The sequence below is a fragment of the Chanodichthys erythropterus genome, chromosome 1 (genome assembly GCF_024489055.1).
Source record: "Chanodichthys erythropterus isolate Z2021 chromosome 1, ASM2448905v1, whole genome shotgun sequence".
NCBI classification, from domain to species: Eukaryota; Metazoa; Chordata; class Actinopteri; order Cypriniformes; family Xenocyprididae; genus Chanodichthys; species Chanodichthys erythropterus.
In genome coordinates, this window is record NC_090221.1 from 7,693,062 (window position 1) to 7,717,557 (window position 24,496).

At 33.6% G+C, this 24,496-nt stretch overlaps 3 protein-coding genes across 7 annotated transcripts in view; all 3 read left to right on the top strand.

Moving 5' to 3' along the window:
* Positions 1-10,513: 10,513 nt before the first annotated feature.
* Positions 10,514-15,803, top strand: asah1a (N-acylsphingosine amidohydrolase (acid ceramidase) 1a). Its single transcript, XM_067370860.1, has 15 exons — positions 10,514-10,566; positions 10,700-10,850; positions 10,964-11,007; positions 11,128-11,218; positions 11,382-11,465; positions 11,578-11,656; positions 11,896-11,970; positions 12,060-12,105; positions 12,199-12,343; positions 12,422-12,476; positions 12,678-12,759; positions 14,167-14,298; positions 14,392-14,515; positions 14,649-14,705; positions 15,072-15,803. The coding sequence occupies exons 2-15, from the start codon at positions 10,782-10,784 to the stop codon at positions 15,159-15,161; spliced, it is 1,173 nt and encodes a 390-aa protein (XP_067226961.1). The 5' UTR covers positions 10,514-10,566; positions 10,700-10,781; the 3' UTR covers positions 15,162-15,803.
* A 1,669-nt stretch (positions 15,804-17,472) lies between these two features.
* Positions 17,473-19,913, top strand: fgl1 (fibrinogen-like 1). The gene is made up of 7 exons (XM_067370984.1): positions 17,473-17,922; positions 18,053-18,227; positions 18,345-18,504; positions 18,587-18,684; positions 18,921-19,009; positions 19,224-19,411; positions 19,627-19,913. The coding sequence occupies exons 1-7, from the start codon at positions 17,854-17,856 to the stop codon at positions 19,784-19,786; spliced, it is 939 nt and encodes a 312-aa protein (XP_067227085.1). The 5' UTR covers positions 17,473-17,853; the 3' UTR covers positions 19,787-19,913.
* A 1,109-nt stretch (positions 19,914-21,022) lies between these two features.
* mtus1a (microtubule associated tumor suppressor 1a) overlaps positions 21,023-24,496 on the top strand; it is a 43,435-nt gene continuing 39,961 nt past the window's right edge. For 3 of the 5 annotated variants that reach the window (XM_067386058.1, XM_067386092.1, XM_067386084.1), the window contains exon 1: positions 22,431-22,536. The gene's annotated coding sequence lies outside the window, so the exon portion shown is untranslated. Of the gene's footprint in view, positions 21,085-22,430; positions 22,537-23,809; positions 23,939-24,496 lie in introns of those variants that run through there. The other 2 variants (XM_067386067.1, XM_067386075.1) reach the window with 2 other exon arrangements.

Below are 24,496 nucleotides of genomic sequence, written 5' to 3' on the forward strand. Positions count from 1 at the left end.
ATAACAGTCGGTGTTATGTTGAGATTCTCCTGTTCTTCAGAGGTCTTTTAAACAAATGAGATTTATATAAGAAGGACGAAACAATGGAGTTTGAGACTCACTGTATGTCATTTTCATGTACTGAAATCTTGTTATTCAACTATGCCGAGGTAAATTCAATTTTTTAATCTAGGGCACCTTTAATACATGTTTCTTGTCTTGTGATGATGCATCTGTACATGTTATTCTGGTTAAAATCTCTTTGAAATATTTCATCACAATGTAACTTGCTCTGAAGTCTCTTTGAAGTGACTTTCATTATTATCAACCCCTTCCCTCCAACCATTATTCATGTAAAGATCATAATTTATTTCTGATGGGTAAAAACAAGTTTCAATTGTATATGTATTAATGTATATGTGTATTTATAATAAAACACATTTAAAATCATTCAACACAGAGCAGCCAAAACAAAGAAACAATCCATCACTGGAAAATCGAAACCACATCCTTTATTCTCATAGTCTTTTTGCAAGATCACCTAAACTGATGGAGCAGCTTTTGAATTAAACAGAGGGCGTGAAAGGTCCACTTTTTAATACATAAATATTTCCTCTTTATCTGCATGAGGAAAGAATATTGGCGACAGTGCATTATTTAAATTATGGCAATATGTAAGCTGAGCTATATAAAGTTTAAAAGTGAACAGCAAATACTTTCTCCCTTAAATTCTCAAAACTAGTTAGAGCAATGTATTTTCTGTTTGTTATTTTTATTTATTTGTTTTTAAATAATATATAGATACATAAAGATATAGTTTAGAAAAAAAAGATTGTGCCCTTTTAATACTAAAAAGAAGATTTCTTGATTTTTAAAAACAAATTAATGTTCTCACAGTTTGTCAAGTCACCTTTATTTATATAGTGCTTTAAACAATACAGATTAGCTGCGTCCGAAATTGTGAATTTAACGGTATTTTACTGTAAAATTACATTAAATGTACCGTTAGATCTATTACAGTTATTCACCGTATATAGTATGGAAACTTAAACCAATTGACAGTTTTTCACCGCAGCATTTTTACAGTCTTTTACTGTTAAAATCACGGTCATTTTTTACAGTGCAGTGGTGATCATCCAGCTCAGTTTAGTTCAATGTCAATTAAAATGTTGTCTTGTTTTGTAATAATAATAATTATAAATAAATAAATCAGTGCATTAAATATGGCTTCGACCATGTGAAGGTAAAACATCACTATCATATGTTGCGTTGCTGAGTCTATGTGAGAGCCACCATTTAGAAAAGGGGATGCTATTGCTTCAACTCTAGTTTTGCTCAAAGGTTAAGTCTTGCTACTCTCTGAGAGAAAAGTTTAATATAGCTTGATAACAGTTCCCTGGCAGCTCTCTAGCGGCATTACACAGTGTCTACACATCACCCACCACACTACAGCCCTGTTCTTTTGTGTTAATGGTGCCAAACAGATGCCAGAAGTGTCACATTTCACATCACTTCCTTTCTCTCAGAGATGCTCTTGATATATGCAAAAAAAAAAGAGTCTGTCAACCTGAGAGTGTGTGATATTTGACAGATGCTTACAGTGGCTTGAATCACTACACTCTAAAAAATAAAACATTGGTTAAAAAAAAAAACTAACATTTTTAACTTAAGCCAATTGGGAGAATTACATTAATTCAAAGCAATATTTTGAATTGATCCAACATAATGTTTTAAGTAAGGTGAAGATGTTTTTTTGCCACAATAAAAACACATTTCTAAGTAACATGAACTTAATAATTGTCAACATGAATGCAACTATTTAAGTTGATCCAACATAATGTTTTAAGTAAGGTGAAGACGCTTTTTGGACACAATAAAAGCACCGCTTGTCACCATGATGGTAAATCTCCAAAAACCCACATTAACAGAAACTCTTCTAAATTAGCATAACAAAACACTAATTACTGCTAAATCTCCCTTACCATTAATCTTGTGCAAAAAAACATTATATAACACTTAATTTTAGCATTTACTCTCCCTTTCAAGTGCCATGGGCAAAGCATGATGGGAAATATAAATCCCAGCCCAGTTTCACTTAACTTAAGTTCGTCTAAATTAAAAGAAGTGTTCATACAACTCAAAACAATGAAACACGTTTACACGTCATCAGATTGTATTTTACATTAACAGAACTTAACTTAACAGAGATTAACTGAAAATGTTATCATGACAAGTCATCCAAGCTCAATAAAATAACAATTACAAGTAAAAAGTCTAATAGCATTTCAGAACTTGATTTTTTATTTCACAACAATATATATATATATATATATATTTAAGTAATTATTTTTTAGAGTGTACCTCAGCAACTAGCTAGCTAACCACTCCCGTAGCACAGCCTAGTTAACACTTTATTGTGACATGTCATTGTTCCAATAAATCACATCTAATTATGGTCTGTATCTGGTCTAAGCCTCAAAACAACTTCTGAGCTTGCTAAAGCTTTTTACTTTAATTGGATTTAGATCCAACAAGTCCAGGTGGTAGTCTTTCTGATCTACTTAGGATTCACAAGCCCTAGATTAGAGTTGAAGATTTGTGTTTAGTCTTCATTTGTAAGGAAGAAGAATATTAGATGAATGAATTAAAGAATAAATAAATATAAGAAAATATTTGTTTTATCAAATCATTTATTCCCTTATTTATTTCCTATCTATCTATCTATCTATCTATCTATCTATCTATCTATCTATCTATCTATCTATCTATCTATCTATCTATCTATCTATCTATCTATCTATCTATCTATCTATCTATCTATCTATCTATCTTTTAATTTCTGCAGTTTTTTCTTCCATATGTTTCTGTCTCACTTAAAAAAAAAAATATTGTGAAAAAATAAAATTACATTATTGTGCCTTTATATCTCACAATGAGACTATTTCTCTCTTTTTTTTTTATATCGATTAAATTTTTTTTATTGTCAATCTGAGGCAGAAACAAGTTTCACACCTGGTTATGTGGTCAAAATGTTTTCCATCAAACATTTAAATTTTATTATGGCCATAAGAAACAAGTGGTTATGTGAAATCATTTGTAACTTTTGCAGAAAAATGTGCAGTTTCATTTTGAATGTCAGCATTAAGAATTCAACTGGTAAGTTTTCAATTTGCAACATGGGAACATTTCATAATGACAGAAAAACATTCGAGGCCCAGGAGGCTTTTGAGTCAAATGAAAATACTCCAAAGCCATTAGCTTTCAAGCTTCTGTTTGTGTGATTTATTGCCCTGAGACATAGATGCTTGAATTGTTTTCAGCTTTGACAATGAACCAGTTTACAACAAACACTTCAACTGGAGAAATCATCAGTTGTGGAGAGATGTTACTTAGACAAATCTGTATATGGTTTTCATGAAGCAGAATGCATAAAATGATGGTATTTGTAAAGCAGAATGTGTCATTTTATATTCTGTTAGCATTGTAACATAAATATATTTCACTTATCAGGTACACAAGGTTAGATAAAAATGTTAATGGCATTAAGTAGACCTATACATAACCACAGATGCACAGTATATCAAACACAAGATATGCTATCGTCAATGCCAGATGAATTCTATCTGTTAACATGCAGCCTGCATTGTGCTGGTGGAGCAACGTCCTCTGAAATCTAAGTATGATGGATGCTTTTGTGCTTTTTATGCTAGTTTTACCTTTAAAAGTCTTACAGTATATTTCAGCGCATGCACAGGGTCACCTTTATTCATTAATGCCAAGAGACAAGGTGATTTCAATGGCCACAGACACAGGAAAGATCTGAAACACAGGAAGGCAAAGCAGTGTGAGCAGTAGCAGCTTCCCTTTGTTAGACAGGCTGTAATCTGTCAGAGAGTGACAAACTCCTCAAGGCATAATAACTTTCCCCTTGAACCACAGACACAGACATTCTTTTAGATGTGTACATATGCTACTAATTCAAAGTGATCACGCAGATACAAAGTGGGCAGGATCACCAATATTATCTGAAGGAAATTAAGTCTTGAGACTCAATAAATGTCAGTCTCTCAGCATGTAAAGGACTCCATACACCAGAGAACAGGCACTCAAATCATTTTTTTGATATATAATGCATTATTCTGTGATGTAGTGTCTGTGCTAGATTTGAATTTTTTTTTTTTTTTTTTTTTTGGTGAACAATTATGAATTGTGGCACTAGTGCTGGAATTGTGATTGCTCTGTTTTTGCCATCCAAATTCAGTTTGCAGTGAGATACCAGTGCAAACCTACATTTGTTTTTACCCAGTGGAAATAAGGAAGACTGGAGCTAGATTTCACACATTTTACTCAAGTGAATATTTCTCAGGTAGTCCATTTCTGTAAACACGTACTTCAAAATCTTAAAAAAAAAAAAAAAATAGAGGAACATTTCCATTGTTATTTCCAGAAAAGAAAAGAAAAGGAAAAAATAAATGTGACCGTTTCTAATACTGAAGCACATTGTCATATAGTAGGTACAACTGTTAAAAACAAAACAACAAATATTGTAATTTTTAAATTAATACTACTATTAAATCTATACTACTGTGTTAAAACAAAACAAAAATAACAACTTTATTCAACAAATTCGTCTCTCCTCTATCATTCTCCTTTGCTATTTTACGCCAGAATGGCAACTCAGTATTGGTTGACGTCTGTTCACGTGAGCAGTATGACGCATGCGCGTGATGCTGATGCAGGAGCCGGCCAATAACGAGTCAGCATTTGGGCATAAAGACGGAAGTGGTGAACATGCGTTCACTGTGTCAACTGCATATGAGACTGACAGGGTAGAGATGAATTTGTTGAATAAAGTTGTATTTTTGGTTTGTTTTTGCACACAAAAAGTATTCTTGTCACTTCATAACACTGAGGTTGAACCACTGTAGTCATTGACTATTTTAATACTTTTCTGGACCTTGAATATTGTAATTTTGTTGCTTTCCATTGAGGATAAAAAAAACTCTTGGATTTCATCAAAAATATCTTAATTTGTGTTCTGAAGATGAACAAAGGTCTCACGGGTTTAAAACGACATGAGGATGAGTAATTAATGACAGAAATTTCATTTTTGCATGAACTAACCCTTTAAGTCTAAACTGATATTGTAAACTTGCCCCTCAAATCTGATTGATTGATTAATTAATTGATTGATTGGAATGTTGAGGATTTTGATCTGGGAACATGTTGCATTTGGTGAAATCAGTTTCTATGAAGTGCAATGCATCTCATTGTGTTTGTGTTTGTGTTGATGTAACAACCCATTTGGTGGGTGCAGCCCTGACTCTGGAGATCAGTTCTATCAGGCGGCCTAATCACTGGGAAGTGTTTAATTAATTGAGGATTCTCAGCTGGCTGAGCAGCCAGTCTGCTTTTATCTCCTGTTTGTGAAAGGCTCATAACTCAAACCTTTCTCTGTGCTTCATTCAACTCTCTGCAGGAGGTTGTGCTTGTATTTTAAAGGGGACCTATTATGCCCCATTTTACAAGATGTAAAGGATGTACTAGGCGCTCTGAACCATGCCCGAGCGCGTTTGACCCCCAAAACCTGGTTTGTTTGACAAGTGTGATCGCTCAGTTCCGTGCCCGGTCCATTTAGCCGTCCCTGTCCCGGTTGGAAAAGGTGGGCCAGAGCACAGTTCGGTTGTGCTCGAGCGCGGTTCGCATGCAGTGTGAGCACTGACCATGCTGGAGCACGGAACCGTTACTACAGGTGCTGGTCGTATAATTAGAATATCGTGAAAAAGTTAATTTTTTTTTTTATTGTAAATTATTTTAAAAAATGAAACTTTCATATAGATTCCCTACATGTAAAGTAAAACATTTCAAAAGTTTTTTTTTATTATTTTTTTTTATTTGTTGATTAAAGCGTACAGCTAATGAAAGTCCAAAATCCAGTATCTCAAAATATTAGAATATTTACATTTGAGTTTCATTAAATGACCATCCCTACATTATAAATTCCAGGTATCTCTTGTTCTTTGAAACCACACTAATGGGAAAGACTGCTGACTTGGCAATGGTCCAGGAGACAATCATTGACACCCTCCACAAAGAGAGTAAGTCACAGATGGTCATTACTGAATGTGGTGGCTGTTTACAGAGTGATGTATCAAAGCATATTAAATGCAAAGTTGACTAGAAGGAAGAAATTGGTTAGGCAAAGTTGCACAAGCAACAGGGATGACCACAAGCTTGAGAATACTGTCAAGTAAAGCCGATTCAAACACTTGGGAGAGCTTCACAATGAGTCAAATGAAGCCGGAGTCAGCGCATCAAGAGTCACCACAGTCAGACATCTTCAAGAAAAGGACTACCAAGCCATTTCTGAAACAGAAACAACATTAGAAGCATCTTACCTGGGCTAAGGAGAAAAAGAACTGGACAGTGAACAGTGGTCGAAAGTCCTCTTTTCAGATAAAAGTAAGTTTTGCATTTCATGTTGAAATCATGGTCCCAGAGTCTGAAGGAAGACTGGAGAGACACAGAATCCAAGCTGCTTGAAGTCTAGTGTGAAGTTTCTGAAGTCAGTAATGATTTGGGGGGCCGTGACGTCTGCTGGTGTTGGTCCATTGTGTTTTATCAAGTGCAAAGTCAATGCAGCCATCTTCCAGGAGATTTTGGAGCACTTTATGCTTCCATCTGCTGACAAGCTTTATGGAGATGCTGATTTCCTTTTCCAGCAGGACTTTAGCACCTGCCCACAGTGCAAAAACCACTTCCAAGTGGTTTGCTGACCATGATATTACTGTGTTTTATTGGCCAGCCAACATGCCTGACCCCTGAATCTATGGTATATTTTCAAGAGAAAGATGAGAAACAGTCGATCCAACAATATACAGATGATCTGAAGGCTCAATAGTGCCTCAGCAGTGCCACAGGCTGATCACTTCCATGCCACACTTCACTGATGCTGTAATTTGTGCTAGGAGCAAGTCATGTGCTGCTGACCAAGTATTGAGTGTACAAATGAACATACTTTAAAGAACTTGAACTTTTCAGTTTTGCAAATCCATTTTTTGATTGATCTTAGGAAATATTCTAATATTTTGAGATACTGGATTTTGGACTTTCATGAGCTGTACGCTCTAATCAACAAATTAAAAAAAAATGTTTTTGAAATGTTTTACTTTACATGTTGGGAATCTAGAATATATGAAAGTTTAATTTTTAAAAATAATTTACAATAAAAAAATGAACTTTTTGATGATATTCTAATTATATGACCAGCACCTGTACTTTGTGTGTAATAATCCTCTGATATGTGCAAATGAAAATCGCTGCGCTTTCCAGAAGAGGGCAGAGGCTGTACAGCTCGTGCCTCAGATACTCTGGCAAAAAATAAAACATCTGTTTGGTTTTGATTATCATCTCTATTACGACCACACTCACATGAAATTGCAGTTCTTCATCATCATAAAAATGTATTATCTTTTTAAAGCCATTTCAGTCTAAACTTCTGATATATGGTTTTCTGAGTGCACACACTCAAAACACGTGCACAGAGAGCTGCCAGAGAGCGCATCCTGTGAGTATTACACCAATTTTTCTTTCACCTCTTATTGCACTTAAATTGTCAAATACACACAGTTCATATAAACACAGTCGGTTGTCTGTGAACAGCAAGTAAAGAAATCACACTGTGTATTAAAATTGAAAGCAGTGTGATACACAGTACCTACCTACTACCTATATATATATATATATATATATATATATATATATATATATATATATATATATATATATATATATATATATATATAATTTGCTATTAATATGAATCAACCAACAAAAGAAAAACAGAAAATCATTCACTGCTCTTGATTAAATAACTTTAGTAGCTTTAATAAGAATACATTTCTTACTTGAATGCTGCTGTTAAATGCTCTGGCGAGGAGATAAACATGGCGGACTGTGTAGAGCTCACTCAGGACGGGGTCTGTGCTAATAGGGCAGAGTCTGTCAGCTGTCATGGGCGGGGCCTGTGCAGTGTGACGTCACATCCCATAGAAACTGCAAATAATCTGAAATAATCACTGCTTATGATTTATGTTGATTTTAAAAAAGGAGAGGGTGGATTTTTACCATTATAGGGTGGTTGTGTACACACACTGCCGACACACATTTATATTCAAGCACCATGTTTTTTCCCCTTTAAAGCTGTTTCATCAGGAACCTGATTGTTTATATAACCAAACTCAGATTTTGTGATGCATACAGATGGTTGCTCATAGTTTTGGGTTTGCATTTATATACATTGAAAAACAGGGTGCTAATGATTCTAATGGGCTATTGCCAAATTCAAAATCAAACAAAATAACAAATAATATATTAATTAGGGGTATATCCAGTACGTACTATATTCAGCACAATAAACTATGCTGTCCGGTATTAAATGTTTAAGTGTGAGGAATCATCAGTTTATCTCCATTTTTGAAAAAGAAAATGTTCTTTTTAATTATTATAATTATTATTATCATTTTAGCTTAATATGTAGAGACAATTTAAGCAATTCACAGGCTGAATCCCCTGTAGCACAAAAAAAAAAAAAAAAAACATGTCAGCACAAAACATTTGCTGGGAGTTTATATGTTCCCTGCCAGCGTATACTCTGTGGGTTGCTATATCCGATCTGCTGTAGCCAAAGTTGAGATAGTGTTTCTGTGGACTCTCTTTTGGTGGATTAGCAACGCTCTTTCTCTGTAATGGAAACTGAGGATGGTGCTAGTATGGTCAGTTTAGTGAGTTTGGATTAGTTTTGCTGAACAAGCTGATCTGTCACTTTGAGAAAATACTTTTTCATGGCTTGAGAAATGCACAGAAAACAGCGCTGTGTTGAAGGCAGTCAGTGATAAGCACCTCATCACTGCCTGAGATGGGAGAAGAGGAGTGGGAAAAGTTTATGTGTGGTAATGGTGTTGTCAGTGGATAAAGACTTGAGATGGCAATGTTAAAGTCCCAGATTCAAACTCTGGAAGTTAAAATCGAAATTGAATTTTAAATTAATTTAATTCTTACCCAGCTTAAATGACCTGCTTTATAAATAATACATGATTTTTTCAAACTGAATTGCTTCTTATTCTTTCTTCTTCATTATAGGCTAGTTTATGGTTTTGCCTGAGGAAGCTTTCTCTCTAATGATTTCAATTTGCCTTTGAAAATAAACAGCAAATCCTCATAATAAATCCTCATATTGCTGGCAAAATGAATTTGTAAGTTGCTAAATGTAGTAAATCATTTTGTCCTCTTAAGAATATGTTCGTGATAAAATTATTTTTTGTGACCAACAATATTTTTGTGACCATGAGCAGGATTATAGAGCCACCTGCTGGATATAATGAATCATTACAAGTGAGTTATCCTAGGTTTTTTAGCGCCCAATTTTTTTGTTTTATTTTATTATTTTATGAGATAAGATTATTAGACAAAAAGTCAAAATTATGAAATCATAAACAGTCGAAATTATGAAATACTAATTCATGATTATGAGATAAACTCAGAGTTCACCAACTATGAGTTAAAAAGTCATAATTATGTTATAAAACGTTTTTTAAAAAATTGATGAATGTCATTTCATTTTTTATCTTTTAACTTCGTATGGCATAATTTCAACATTTTCCTCATAATTATTACTTAGTATGTTGATATTAATATTGAAACATTACTTTTTAATGTTTTTGAAAGAAGTGCTCTTATATTTAATAATAAATACAGAAAAAACAATAATATTGTGAAATACTTTATTTAATAATTAATAATACTTTTTAATACTTTTATTCAGCACAGATGTGTTAAATTGATAAAAAGTGATAGTAAAGATTTATATTGTTAGAAAAGATTTATATTTTGAATAAATTCTGTTCTTTTTAACCTTTTATTCATCAATAAATCCTGAAAAAAGTATCACAGGTTCCAAAAACATATAAAGCAACACAACTATTTTCAACATTGATAATAACTGAGTATCAAATCAGCATATTACAATGATTGCTGGAGTAATGATGCTGAAAATTCAGCTTTGCATCACAGAAATAAATTATATTTTGAAGTATATTAAAATAGAAAACCATAATTTTAAATTGTAATGATATTTCACAATATTATTTTTTTTCTGTATTTATTATAAAATAAATGCAACCTTAATGAGCATAAGAGACTTCGTTCAAAAACATTAAAAACAGTAATGTTTCCAAACTTTTTCCAAACTATAAATATTATTAACAAACTTATATATATATATATATATATATGGCGGAAATAGGCTTCCAAAGTATCCAACCATTGGTCAGACGCTGAAATATCAAGGAAATAATAATAATAATAAACTCGCGATTCTTATTTAATGTATATATTGGTGGCTGGTAAACAAGTGTCGTGATTACCTCGCTGACCAAGCTCGTTTCAGTTTCACAGAGAACAAATCAAAACATTAAACTTGGACTTCCTTGTTTATTGCGTGTGCCGAGTGAAGCTCAAGCCGCAGACTGACGGGTGGATAGTAGCGCTGCTGTTGCACTCATAAACAAGCACATCCAAACGAAACCAGTAAAAATACAATTTATCTATGTCAACATAACGTTAATTAATATATAAAAGAAAATAAATCGTCTGTTAACCTTTTTTTTTTTTTTTTTTTTTTAAATAATAGACACATCCACTGTATCTGTCCCCCATTTAGATTATGGTACATTCCGCCGAGAAGCTATTTCCCGCACCTCCTTCCGAATGGATGAACCTCTGAAAAACTTCACGGAGAGACAATGAAGTCAACATCAGTTCACGACTTTTTTATTATATCTTTATTTCTTTTCTCACAGTTTGTTCGAGGGGTAAGATTAAAGTACCAGAGTCATCTATCCTTCATTATAAAGTTTATTACGCTGTTTTGAGAGCTGTTTCACTTCTGTGTCACGCTTTACTCATTACTACCTTATGTTTGCAGCTGGAGGATTGCAGAAGTGGGATGTATCCACCTAAAGGACCAACGTACTGCTGTTACTCTCTTCATATGTCCAATTATCTGTGCTCTTACATTACGTATACAGTGTGATCTGGACCATATGCAGATTTAATAACATGTTCATCTTCTCTTGTGGATTCATCTAGGTTTAAAGGTAATGTGACCTGGTACACTGTAAATCTTGATTTACCCCCGAGTGAGAGATGGACGCAAGTGATCAAAGATAAAAACTCAGAGGTAGCTGTCTCCTTATTAATGCATGACCTTTATTTCTGTCAGTATTTTCATTTCTCAGTGTTTTTGATACTGATTCTCTGCTGTCATGTCTGGAGGATGCATGTGTCCTGTCTTTTTTAGTTAAACTTTGATTGTTTTTACATTAATCGTGTTGATTTTTCAGTTGATCACAATGGTACAGACAATAAAAGACATGGCCAAGGGATTTTTCCATGGAAAACTTATTGATTTAGTGGACGAGGAGCTGGTAAGCAATTAAATGTATGAACAAACTCAGACATCTTTAAAAACGCTCTTTGGATATTTTGATAGCATATAGATATTGATATTTTATGATTTATTTTGTTGCCATTTCATAGCCATTGATTGTGGACACACTTCCACACCCTTTCAATGAAGAAATGAAGGGAATAGCAGCAGTTTCTGGCATTCCTCTGGGTGAGATTTTTCTCTTTTGTAGTTGTTTTTATTATTCTTTAGATTATATTTGTTATATAATAATTGGGAGGTGACACAAAACGATATACAATACAATATACAATATAAAATCAAAGAACAAACAATAACACACAAACAACAAGGTGCTGTCCATCAAAACAAAGTCGCTCACTAATTTTACTAATAAAAGAGCCCCAATTTTAATCTATGATTTTTATTTATTTCATGTGACCCTCTAGGTGAGATTACGCTGTTCAATATATTTTATGAGGTTTTCACTGTTTGCACATCACTTGTTGCAGAAGATTTGAATGGTGAGAAGATATTTATCAGTTGACATAATGTTTTTGATCAAATTAAATTACACATTTTAGGTGTTTTATTGTATATTTTCTTTTTTCAGGAAATATTTATCATGCCAGGAATTTGGACTTTGGACTGTTTATGGGGTAGGATGTGATTATTTGCCAGATATTGTGGAACATGTTGAATTGTAACATGTATACGCTCTTCTTATAAAGAATATTGTGTTTTTCATGAAGGTGGGATCGACAGAATAAAACATGGACTTTAACAGAGAAGCTTAAACCTCTTGTGGTGAATGTCAATTTCCAAAGGAATAACAAAACTGTGTTTAAATCAACAAACTTTGCTGGATATGTTGGCATGCTCACTGGAATTAGACCTGTAAGTAAATAAACATTTAAAAAAAGATTGTTTAAAGGTTGTTTAAATGTAAAGCAAGTAATTGTTTTACCTGTTTAGGGTGAACTGACCCTAACAATGAATGAGCGTTTCAACTTTGATGGGGGTTACGTAGGTAAGATTTATTAAATTGATATTGACAAATTAAATTTAAGTGACAGGTGTATAAACAGTTCTGCTTGAACATTTTTTTTTTTTTTTTAAAGAACTAACAATGTACAACAGTATCCATTTTTTCTCGAGATTAGCTACAAATCATGGGTTAAGCTATGTTCTTGATGGTTGACTGGTTAGATAACATGATGAACTCTCACAGGGATTCTGGAATGGATTTTTGGCCAGAGAGATGGAATGTGGATGGGATTTCTTACTCGCAAAGTCCTGGAAAATGCTACAAGGTAAAAAAAAAACAACACTAGCATAACATGAAAGCGCAACTTCCTTGATTTTGCTGTCATGACTAAAAGTCGCATAGTTCTCAGTCACACACTTTTTTGTAATAACAAAATAGCTTCATCAGATCAAGAGAAATTTATACAGTAGTGGCCAGCCTATGAAAATTGACATCTTCACCCTTTATTCAAATGTCATAAATTATGATGTTTATGATAAATTATGAACCCATGCAAAAAATATTAATAGTAGTCACTGGATGCCTTTTACTGTGGAGCTTTTGTTATCATAGTAAAATATGTGTGTGTGTATGTATGTATGTATGTATGTGTGTGTATATATATATATATATATATATATATATATATATATATATATCTCACACACACTACCATTCAGAAGTTTGGAAAATTACTATTTTTAATATTTTTGCATCAAGCCTGCATTTATTTGATCAAAAATACAGACAAAAAGCATTAATATTGTAAAATATTATTACAATTTAAAATAATGGTTTTCTATTATAATATACTTTAAAATATAATTTATGTCTGTGGTGCAAAGCTGAATTTTCAGCATCATTAAATCCAGTCTTCAGTGTCACATGATCCTTCAGAAATCATTCTAATATGCTGATTTATTATAAATGTTGTGCTGATTAATATTTTTTTTATAATGTGATAAAAAACATAACGTGTGTCGTTTATAACGTGACTCTTTTCAGGATTCTTTGGTGAATAAAAAGTAAAAAAAAAAAAAAAAAGCAGCATTTATTTAAATTAAATCTTTTTTTTCTTCTTTTTTTTTTTTGGAAGAAATTAATACTTTTTTTCAGCAATGATGTGTTAAATTGATAAAAAGTGATAGTAAAGATTTTTATTGTTAGAAAATATTTTTATTTTGAATAAATACTGTTCTTTTTGATGATTTATTCATCAATGAATCCTGAAAAAAAGTATCACGGTTTCCAAAAAAATATTAAGCAACACAACTGTTTTCAACTTTTATAATAACTGAGTATCAAATCAGCATATTAGAATGATTTCTGAAGGATTACGTGACACAAAAGACTGGAGTAATGGCTGATGAAAATTCAGCTTTGCATTACAGAAAAAAAAAAAAATCTTAAAATAGAAAACCATTATTTTAAATTGTAATAATATTGCACAATATTAGTGTTTTTTTTTTTTTTTTTTTTTTTTTCTGTATTGTTGATCAAATAAATGCAGGCTTGATGAGCATAAGAGACTTCTTTCAAAAACATTAAAAATAGTAATGTTTCCAAACTTTTGAATGGTAGTTTGTGTGTGTATATATGTGTGTAGCTTATAATCAAAGTAAAAACTGGACAAAAATAGTCAGTTCTTTTTTTTTTGTTTTTTGTTTTGTTTTGTTTTTTTAAATGCTTGCAGTTACGAGGATGCCAAAGCCCAGCTCTCTCTGACGAAACTGCTTGCACCAGCTTACTTCATCTTGGGTGGTAACCGAACGGGTCAGGGATGTGTGATAACCAGGACTAGAATAAACACGTTGGACATCTGGGAGTGAGTAAATCATATCTCAGAGAAGTATCATCTTTCTTTCTGTGATTTTTTTAAAACTAACCTCTGAATTTGTTGTTATTGGTAATGTTTAAGACTTGATAAGAATCTTGGGAGATGGTACGTCCTGGAAACGAACTATGATCACTGGGAAAAGCCTATGATCTTAGATGACCGCAGAACACCAGCAATGAAGTGCATGAATCAAACCACACAAGCGGTATGTAAAATTTTGTGTTCGAAATCAAATGGCTTAGTTTACAAGCATTTTTAAAATGAGCTTAAGTAGTAATTGAAGAACTGATATGTCATGAAGACATTTTATAATATACAACAAATTGTAATTTCCACAGAATATTTCTCTGTCATCAATATATGATGTTCTGTCAACAAAACCAGTTCTTAATAAGGTAAGTCTGTCTTTCAAATGAATTAACAAAAGCCTCAAACTGTACAGTCGTGGTTAAAAGTTTACGTACACCTTGCAGAATCTGCAAAATGTTCATTATTTTAACAAAATAAGAGGGATCATACAAAATGCATTAGTACTGTCCTGAATAAGACATTTTACATAAAAGATGTTAATATATACTTCACAAGACAAAATAAAAGATGAAAATGTGTATGTAAACTTTTGACCACGATTGAATATGCTTATTTTAATTTATTTTATGTACGAGTAAGAGTGTGTTTGTTTGATCACATTTCTGCACCAAATGGTCAGATATTGTAAATATAAAGTGATAAAGAAACAATTTTCTGTCCTGTTTTTACAGTTGACAACCTACACCTCATTGATGGAAGTATCAACTGGAACTCTGGAGTCTTATATCAGAGACTGTCCAAATCCATGCACGCCATGGTGATCTGTCATCACCTCTGAATGAGCCGAGACATATGGAATACTGTTCTCCATCTGTTAATACAGGGCCAATGTACATACACAGGAAGGAGCATATTAAAAATAATAATGGTTGCAATTCTACCTCTGAACTTTCTGTTCTCATGGGCACGTCTGTTATAATATAAAGTTATAATAAAGCAGTTATAACTATAATTATGACTGCTTTATCACTGCAACACATTGTGAAAAGCATAAATGTTACTGTTGCAAACTTTGAGTAACCACACATTTGAAATGGAAATGTTTGTGTATGCTCTTTGATCTGTGTGTGCATGGGTAATTTAATTTCAATAATTGTTGCCTTTTTCTATAAGGAAATCTATTTTTCTGAAATCCTTGATTCCTAAGAGTATTTTTATTGTTTTGTAATTTATAGTTGTAGGTGTTTCTTTCTGAGATTGTGCTAAATATGCAATAACGGTATGAGAATAAGCATTATTTTCACTGAGTGTTGAATTCGTTTTTTCGGTAACACTTTAAAATACGGGTGCACTGACATGCGTTAATTCATGCTTAACTAATGCACGGATAATCATGTGTTAATGTATGACTCATGAAGAACTAAACCTTTAATTAATGATTACTGCATCAGCAACTAATAAAGAGTCCATATGATTAATTAAGTAATATATGAATTGCTATTAATTAAATGTGGTATTATGTATTCCTTAATAATATATTTTATTAATTAAAAGTGTAAATTAATGTGTTAATTACCACAATGGGTTGAAGCCATGTACTTCAACTTCCAGTCGTCTGCTTTAATTAATCATTATCTAATGATTTGAAATTGTATCGAAACAATGGCGGACTGTCTGTTTACAGCTCACTCAGGGCGGGTCTATGCTAAAACTGCAGTGTCCGTCAACAGTCGTGGGAGGGGCCTGTGCAAATTTACGTCACTTTGCCAATAATATGTGAAGGGCTTGATCTGACAAAGTGCTTATGATTTGTGGGAATTAAAAAGAAAGCACTGGGTGGATTTTTATAATTATAGGGTGGTTGTGTACACACACTGCCAACACACATTTATGTCCAAATGTAAAAGTGAATTTTGCATCCGATGTCCCCTTTAAGCAAACTAACGTTAAAATCAACGGGAAATCTGAACTCTAAGCGCGCTGCAGTTCCATTCTTCACCATAGATTTACAGTGGGAAAACGGGGGGGGGGTGCGCTGTAGAGCTGGGGAGGGTTCATTTTTAATATCTTACTCATTTACGACTTATAATACGGAAGAGGATTAGGGCCAAGCAATAATATAAAAATAAAACCATCTCGAGATTAAAGTTGTTAAATTTCGAGAAAAAACTCGTTAAATTTTGAGAAAAAAGTCGAAATAATATGTTGAGAATAAACTCATTAAATTACGAGAAAAAAATCGTTAAATTTCGAGAAAAAAGTCGAGATAAAATGTTGAGAAAAAAGTCATTAAATTACGAGAAAAAAGTCGTTAAATTAGAACAAATTCATAATTTAATGAATTTGTTCTCGTAATTTAACGACTTTTTTCTCATAATTTAATAGGTTTATTCTCAACATTTTATCTCGAATTTTTCTCGAAATTTAACAACATTTCTCTCATAATTTAACGAATTTGTTCTCGTAATTTAACAACTTTTTTCTCGTAATTTAATGACTTTATTCTCAACATTTTATCCCGACATTTTTCTCAAAATTTAACGAGTTTTTTCTCGTAATTTAACGAGTTTATTCTCAACATTTTATCTCGACTTTTTTCTCGAAATTGAACGAGTTTTTTCCCGAAAATTAACAACTTTAATCTCGAGATGGTTTTATTTTTTTATTATTGCTTGGCCCTAATCCTCTATATATAAAGACTAGAATATTCAAAAAATATTTATTACAGAATGCTGAACACATTTACAATTTATTACAATTGATTCAGTTTATAGAGGGGTCAATGGTGGGCATTGCATATTGACTGGGCAGTATTTTGGTGGGCAGCATATGGACTGAAGATGCTCGGCCAGGGGGGAAAAAATCACACATATATATGTGTATATATATATATATATATATATATATATATATATATATATATATATATATATATATATATATATATATATATATATATATATACATATAAACAGATTTACTTTTGTTGTGTATATGCATGTCTACCATCAGAACAAACGATAAATCATTTTTTCAGTGAAACACTCCTGTATTAATGTGCGTCACACATGTTTTTCCCATTTCTTTTTTATGGGTGTATCAAATCAGGTATCCATCCTTGTGGATCAGACACTCTTTAATCATGATTGTTCTATTTATGTTATTAACAAATAATCTCATGTTTTATATTTACAAAAAAAATATATAACTGGAGTGTCATTAATTTGTTCAAATTTTACTTGAACAAACTCAAGGACTGAGGTCAAACGTATCATAATTTTCACTTTTACAGGACAGTTGATGTCAAATGTTTTGGGGAGCTGTTTGTAGTTGTCTGCACATCTGTTTTGATCTACAGTGACTCAGCTCAAAGTATGCACTTCAACCACAGGAAATTTTGTCAGGCACCAGAGCAGACCTCAAGCGCCTTTGTACAAGTTGTTGTGTTTGTAGTGGTACTTTAGTGCTTAAATTTAATTGAACGCAAGGTCACTTTATTGAGTACGACATTAAATGAGTATATCTATGATGTCAGTTTTGTTCATCATTTGGATGCTTTGTACTCTGGATTTGTCAGACTCTGTAAGTATTGTCTTAACATTCATTCTGCTACTTTCTTGTGTGTTGAAATGACCTTTGGTTACAGGTAAATTAAAAAGTGTTTATTTTTATGGTGAATTTACATCGGTCATTCTGTATATCGTGCATTTAGGCACCTGACAAATGCCAAGATGAGATAGAGCGTCTTAAGGTGGAGCTGAAGAGTTTGGAAGTTCGCCATACAAAGCAACAGCAACTTATTCAACGATTAATGAATCTCAACCAGATGGATGAACGTTCCCAAAAAGAGGACTCATTTTATGACATGGGAGACGAACAGTACATGGGTCAAACTCTATATTATTTTATTAAGATATGGTATTCCCTGTCCCTGTGTAAATATGTTGTATTTGTCTGATTATAACACAAAGCAGTACTAACAAAAATCAATCTGCCATATACAGACTGTGCTCAGATCTTCAAAAATGGGAGCACGAGGAGTGGATTTTACATGATTAAACCACTGCTTAGCCCAACCAAAATCAAAGTGTACTGCGATATGACAGAGGGGGGTGGATGGACAGTCTTTCAGAGACGCTCAGATGGCAGCCAGTCGTTTGACCGGTATGGAAAAGTCCATTGTTATGAGAAGAAATGTGTGCTGTTTAATAACTGAGACATGATTTTTTTTTTTTTTTTTTTTTAGAGACTGGAATGATTACAAAACAGGATTTGGTGACATGAAGTCCTCTAATGGGGAGTTTTGGTTAGGGAATGATAATCTGCATTATTTGACATCTCAAGGTGAGTGAATCTATGCATATAAAATGCATTCAAACTGAAACAGATATAATGTGTCATGATATGCCATAATTTATCCAAATTATATTATAGAGATGTTGGATGCTTGATTCTGATTGGCTGATGAACATTCCAATCAAAATAAATATTTATAATAATTCAACAGCCCACTGTAATTATTCCTTATTATATTATATATGTTTTACAGTTATTTCAATAAAACACCTTCTGTTACGCAGACGATTACACTCTGAGAATCAATCTGGAAGACTTTGAGGGCAGCCACCGTTTTGCAGTGTACAGAAAATTCAAAGTGGATGATGAACAGGTTTTTACTCTTTTTTATTAATCTCTTTATATTGTGATTTATGATGTGAAATTTCTAATTAACAATAAAGAAGATTGTATAAATATTCTATTTTCATTAAGAACAAAAATAAGCGGTTACACAATATCACAATTTATAGACTTGGTCTGAATGGTATAATATCTGTGCACTGTTTGATTGGTTAACGTTTTAACTATCCCGTTTGTCTTCTCAGAACCAATACCAGCTCCAGTTTGGTGTATACACAGGAAACGCAGGGGACGCTCTCTCTGGCAGTTATCATCCTGAGGTTCAGTGGTGGGCCAGCCACCAAGGAATGAAGTTTAGCACACGAGACAAGGATAATGACCGCTACGACCGCAGTTGTGCTCAGGAGGACAAGGGTGGCTGGTGGTTTAACAGGTTTGCACCTTAAAACACTGTTTTTCACTTTACAATAACAATGACAATTACAACACAGGCCATTTTAGTGGATGTATGAAGGCAGTTCTTCTCAAGTTCATACAGTTGTCCTATAGAGTAGCTACAAGTGTAGTTCATCACATTAACTATGAACATTTGACAACCAAGAGGTGTCCAATAATTTTTTGTATGTTATTTCACCTGTATTCCTGTAGATGTCACTCTGCCAATCTGAATGGACTGTACCACCGAGGAGCTTACAGCGCCCTCACTGATGATGGAATAGTGTGGTACCCATGGCATGGCTGGTGGTACTCCCTCAAATCTGTGCAGATGAAGATCAGACCATCCATTTTTGAGCCTAATGATGTTTAATTCATGGATCTGATAAGCCATGAAGGCAATGAATTTGTGGGTGATGGCAAATAAAATTGTAGTCCAGCTTAGTAGTTCAATTCTATTTGCATATGTAGTTCAAAAAGCTCTTCTGCATGAAGCACAATAAATTTTTAAACGCATTCTTGCTGCTTTCTTGTGTGTTCCATCATAGTATCTTTAATTTGATTAATGTGAAGAATTAAACATTTAAAAATAAATCATAATTAAAAAAAAAAATGAAAAAATTAAAAGAAAGTTTTCATTTAAAGTAGCATTTTGTTTTTAAATTATGGACAGAATATAGAATTTAACAGGCACAATAAGTTTAACTACAAATTCTGAGACGTTTTCTTTGTCTTCATAAATTAGGCCTATAGCAATATCTGTCAAGGTAGCTAATACCCAGTCAATATATAACTCAAAGTTATATATATATCTATATATATATATATATATATATATATATATATATATATATATATATATATATATATATATATTTCGACAGCTGTATATTTTATTCAATGTTGTATTTAATGTTGATAGTTCTAACGAAAACCACAGCAGAACTACAACACATGTCTGTGTTTCGAGAGCAATTCTGCGGCTTTGAACGAATTGTGAGTCAATGATTCAATTATTCATTCACAGCCACTTGCTTCGTTACTGAATGAATGACTCGATGACTCATTCATAAAAACAGTGACTTGCTGCCACCTACTGGCGGTTTTAGTTTAATATTTAAAAGTATCACTTCGTTTCACCATCATTGCATTTTTCTCTATTGAACATTTTTTATTTAAAACATTATTTATGTTATAAAGTTATTCAAAAAGGTAAAAATATGCACTGGAAAATCAATTTAGTGGGCAATATTGTCCCTTAATGGAAAAGGTGTGGAAGAGAGGGGCTACGCAGAAGGATGGCAATCCCTTCAGACTTCACACTAAAAAATTTGGGAACCACAAGGGTATAATAACAAAAAGCTAAATGAAAAAAATTAGACTGACTGAAAACACTTTCAACGCTTAAACATATGAAATAATATTTTTAGCAATATATTTAATAGACGACTAATTGTTGAAAAATTGTTCCTAATGTGCCTAATTTGCTTTCATGTAGCTATAGGCCAAGTGAGTGTCAGAACACTGTAGCGGCTCGTGTCTTTCCTGCAGTGACGTCATTTAAGGCGAGCGCGAGCTCACCTGAGCTCTCTCACCTGTACTATGCACGCGCTGCTGTTAACGGTAGACACATCTGTGAATCCCAGTTTAATTCCACTTGCGACGTGCATGGTAAGTACACTATGCTACCTAGAGAAATTAAGCCTAATATTTACTTTTCTACAAATTCACTCTTTTACCTTACATTTCATCCGTGATTTAGTAGCGCGAGGCATGTTTCTGCTGTTACTGGTGTCGCGTGAGTTGTCTTTCATGGTTTTTGTTGTTGTTTACGCCTACTGCGTGTTCATTCAGTCTGTATCGTCTATATATATATATTTATTCAAAGGGATCTTCTGCTTGTATGGCTTTACAACTTTGTTTACTCCACGTGTTATTTATAGACCGAGCTGCCAGAGATCCCAAACAGGCCTCTGATATTTCTGTCAGGTGCACAAGACAATTTAAAGGCAGCGATCAGGAAATAGATTGTGGCTCAGAGGGAGGTATGAGGGAGAAACATGAGCTGGGCAGGAATATCTTAGAAGATTTAAAGGTACTAAATAAGCTAGTTTCTTCTCCTTGTTTCCCCCCACTTCTTCACTGAGATTCAGATTGGTCTCCCTGAGTCTTCTGATTTGTTTTTGATTGAACACTGTGATTTAGATGCTTTAGACATGAACTAACCTATGCTGTGGAACATTCTATGAATCATATTATTTAGTCCATGTTGATTTGTGTGTCTCAAATGCACCATTAAAGCATGGTACTATGGTACTATGTCTTGGTACTATGGGACGTATGTCTTGACCAGATATAGTGTTCAGAAACAGTGGAAAGCTCAAAGGGCACAAGCTTTGAATTCCACAGCAGGTTATAGTGCAGGTGTCCTTCAGGACTCCATACTGTAGGTGCAGAATTATCAGATTATTTAAGCTTTGCTTAGAAATATATTCTGTATAAAGTAGAATGGTGCATCTGGAAAAGAACAGAATTTGTTTAGCCACACTAAATGATTGAGAATCAGCAGATGGTTGTTACACAATTGTTTGTGAGGAGGATGAAAAAGGCATGTTAATGAGGCATAAATGCATTTACTAAGTTTTTTTTATTTGTATTATTTTGGCAAGTCTCTTATGCTCACCAAGGCTACATTTACAAAATATAGTAAAAACAGTAGTATTGCGAAATATTAATAACTGTTGACCTATAATGCCCCTTTTACAAGATGTAACGTAAGTGTCTGGTGTCTCCAGAATGTGTCTGTCAGCTCAAAATACCACAGAGATCATTTATTACAGCTTGACCCTATTTAGGTGTGAGCAAAAACACGCCATTTTTGTGTGTGTCCTTTTAAATGCAAATGAGCTGCTGCTCCCGGCCCACTTTCCAGAAGAGGGTGGAGCTTTACAGCTCATGCTTCTGTTACTCAACAACAACAAAGCTGGAGAACCTCACGCAGCTAAAATGAGGATTGTCAGTAACAGTGTTCAGCCTTACATTGTTCAAACCGGAGTTGGACACTGATGGAGAGACTCAGGAAGAAGATACAACTTATAGAATGCAACAGGACGTTTCTGAATGGTTAGTGGATAAAATTATGTAGTTTCATCAACTAGCATGTATCATTATGTTAATCTTTTGTGTGTTGAATTGACCCTCGTTTGTGAAGCAGTCCGTCGTAAAATGAAATGTCAACAACACTCTATTACAACAACTCTTCCTCTTCTCCAAAGCAGCCCAACATGGCCTCATCCCTTTGTTGTGTGTTCTCGGGGCAGGATTTATGTAAATTTTAGGGTTGGTGATGTCACTAAACCAGGAAGAAGCTTGTTGTAGTCCCTTCCAGCCATTTGTTGTAGTCCTTAAACAGTGAATTCTTTAAAAGAAAATATCTCCCTCTGCATTGAACTTTGAGCATCATAACTTTACAGATGTTGTTTATGCTCAAACAGCAACATTACACACTTTTAAAAGTTTAAAAAGTGAAATAATGATCAACCACCCTTTTGATACAGCTTTTGTCCAGGATTCTTTGATAAATAAAAAGTTCAAAAGAACATGGACTGAATGAGAAAAGGCTGATTGATTTTATTAACTCTGTGTCCTGGTGTCCAACACTTATTGGTATTGTTTGTTAACCAAGATTATAGATTTCTTCTCTGGTTTAAAGGCCTTTTAAAGATGGTTTAGTCAGAAATGGTACTGTTCCCAATGACCGGATATAATACCCCTCATGCCTGCTGTTACATAACTTAAGGAAGTCAAAGTATTGCCAAGTATTTGTCAATACAAAGAAAGTGTTGCAGCTTTTTATAGTAAATGCCTCATTGCCATGTCTCATAGAAGGATTGCTTTTCTAAATAGATATGTATTTTTGTGTATATTTGTTTTATAATTAATATATACACTTAGTTTTATGTTAAAGGTTTTCTTCAGCAGAAAATAACCATGTTGTCGACATCCAGTTTTGCAGTATTTCCCCTCATTTATCCCCTGTAATGCACAAATCCCTTCAAAATGCTATTGGCTGCTTTGCAGCAGCGATTACTGCTTTCGGCCTGACATGCCCTGGCCACTCCCCTTATGTAGGGCTTGTCTGGGATAGGGTAACCAGCCACTGTCCCTTGTAAAGTTAGCCTTGAGGCTTTGCAGTGGGTTTAGTCATGGCCTAGGCTGGATCTTGAACAGCGCTGTACGAGTAGAGGCGTGTTTTAGTATGCAGGGACAGCCCAAAAGTGTGCTGACAGCAGCCTGGACTGTGCCACATTCCTATGAGACAGACCATTGCTGCAAGCCACGAGTGGTGCTGAAGGAGGGACTGCTGGGGCTGATGGGTATTTTAGAGCTGGCAATCTTTATATATGTGCGTTTAGTGTGGTGTAGTGTTTACCACAGCACTAATAGGATTGATCCTGAGACATGGAGCTGTGAGTGCTGCAGGAGCCTGAATGGGATGTGCTGAACTGACATAATGTTTTGCCTGGTAGGACTTGAATTTTATGTTTTTTATCTATTCATAAAAGATTATCAATTATTTGCTATAGAAAATAAAGACATATTTGCTTCACAGCAAGTGCAAAAATGCTATTAGAAAGCCATAGTTGTTGTTGTTGTTGTTTTTTTTTTTAACAGTTACAAGCTGAGGACATTTGATTTAGGAGATATGACTTTATGAAATTATTTTTTTTTTACTATAGATATGAAATAAATTAAAAGTAAATTTGATAAAGTTTTTGCAATCTAGCTGCATGTTTTCACGTTGCTTGTTTTATTTAACATTAACAGACATGCTGTTAAATTATAAGTTTGTTTATGCCATATGCCTTGTTGTTATGCAATAAACTGATTTAGTGCCCCAGTTATTACCTTTTTTAAATGACATTTTTCCAAACTGGGCTCTGAACAATTAGGCTGCTATAATCCTCAAGAATGAATGATTCATTGTATTTCACTGTTGCTTTTTATGAGTGTTCAATATATCAGTTTTATGTTCATTTAAAGATGAAATAAGACGCATCCATCAATAATTCTCCCGGCGGTA

Bases quoted from the DNA above. Each gene is read 5' to 3' on its own strand.
- asah1a (XM_067370860.1), top strand. From the start codon at position 10,782: ATGAAGTCAACATCAGTTCACGACTTTTTTATTATATCTTTATTTCTT. The intron at 12,344-12,421 runs GTAAGTAAATAA...TTACCTGTTTAG, and splicing joins TGCTCACTGGAATTAGACCT to GGTGAACTGACCCTAACAAT. The intron at 14,516-14,648 runs GTATGTAAAATT...TAATTTCCACAG, and splicing joins TGAATCAAACCACACAAGCG to AATATTTCTCTGTCATCAAT.
- fgl1 (XM_067370984.1), top strand. From the start codon at position 17,854: ATGAGTATATCTATGATGTCAGTTTTGTTCATCATTTGGATGCTTTGT. The intron at 18,228-18,344 runs GTCAAACTCTAT...TGCCATATACAG, and splicing joins GGGAGACGAACAGTACATGG to ACTGTGCTCAGATCTTCAAA. The intron at 18,685-18,920 runs GTGAGTGAATCT...TCTGTTACGCAG, and splicing joins GCATTATTTGACATCTCAAG to ACGATTACACTCTGAGAATC.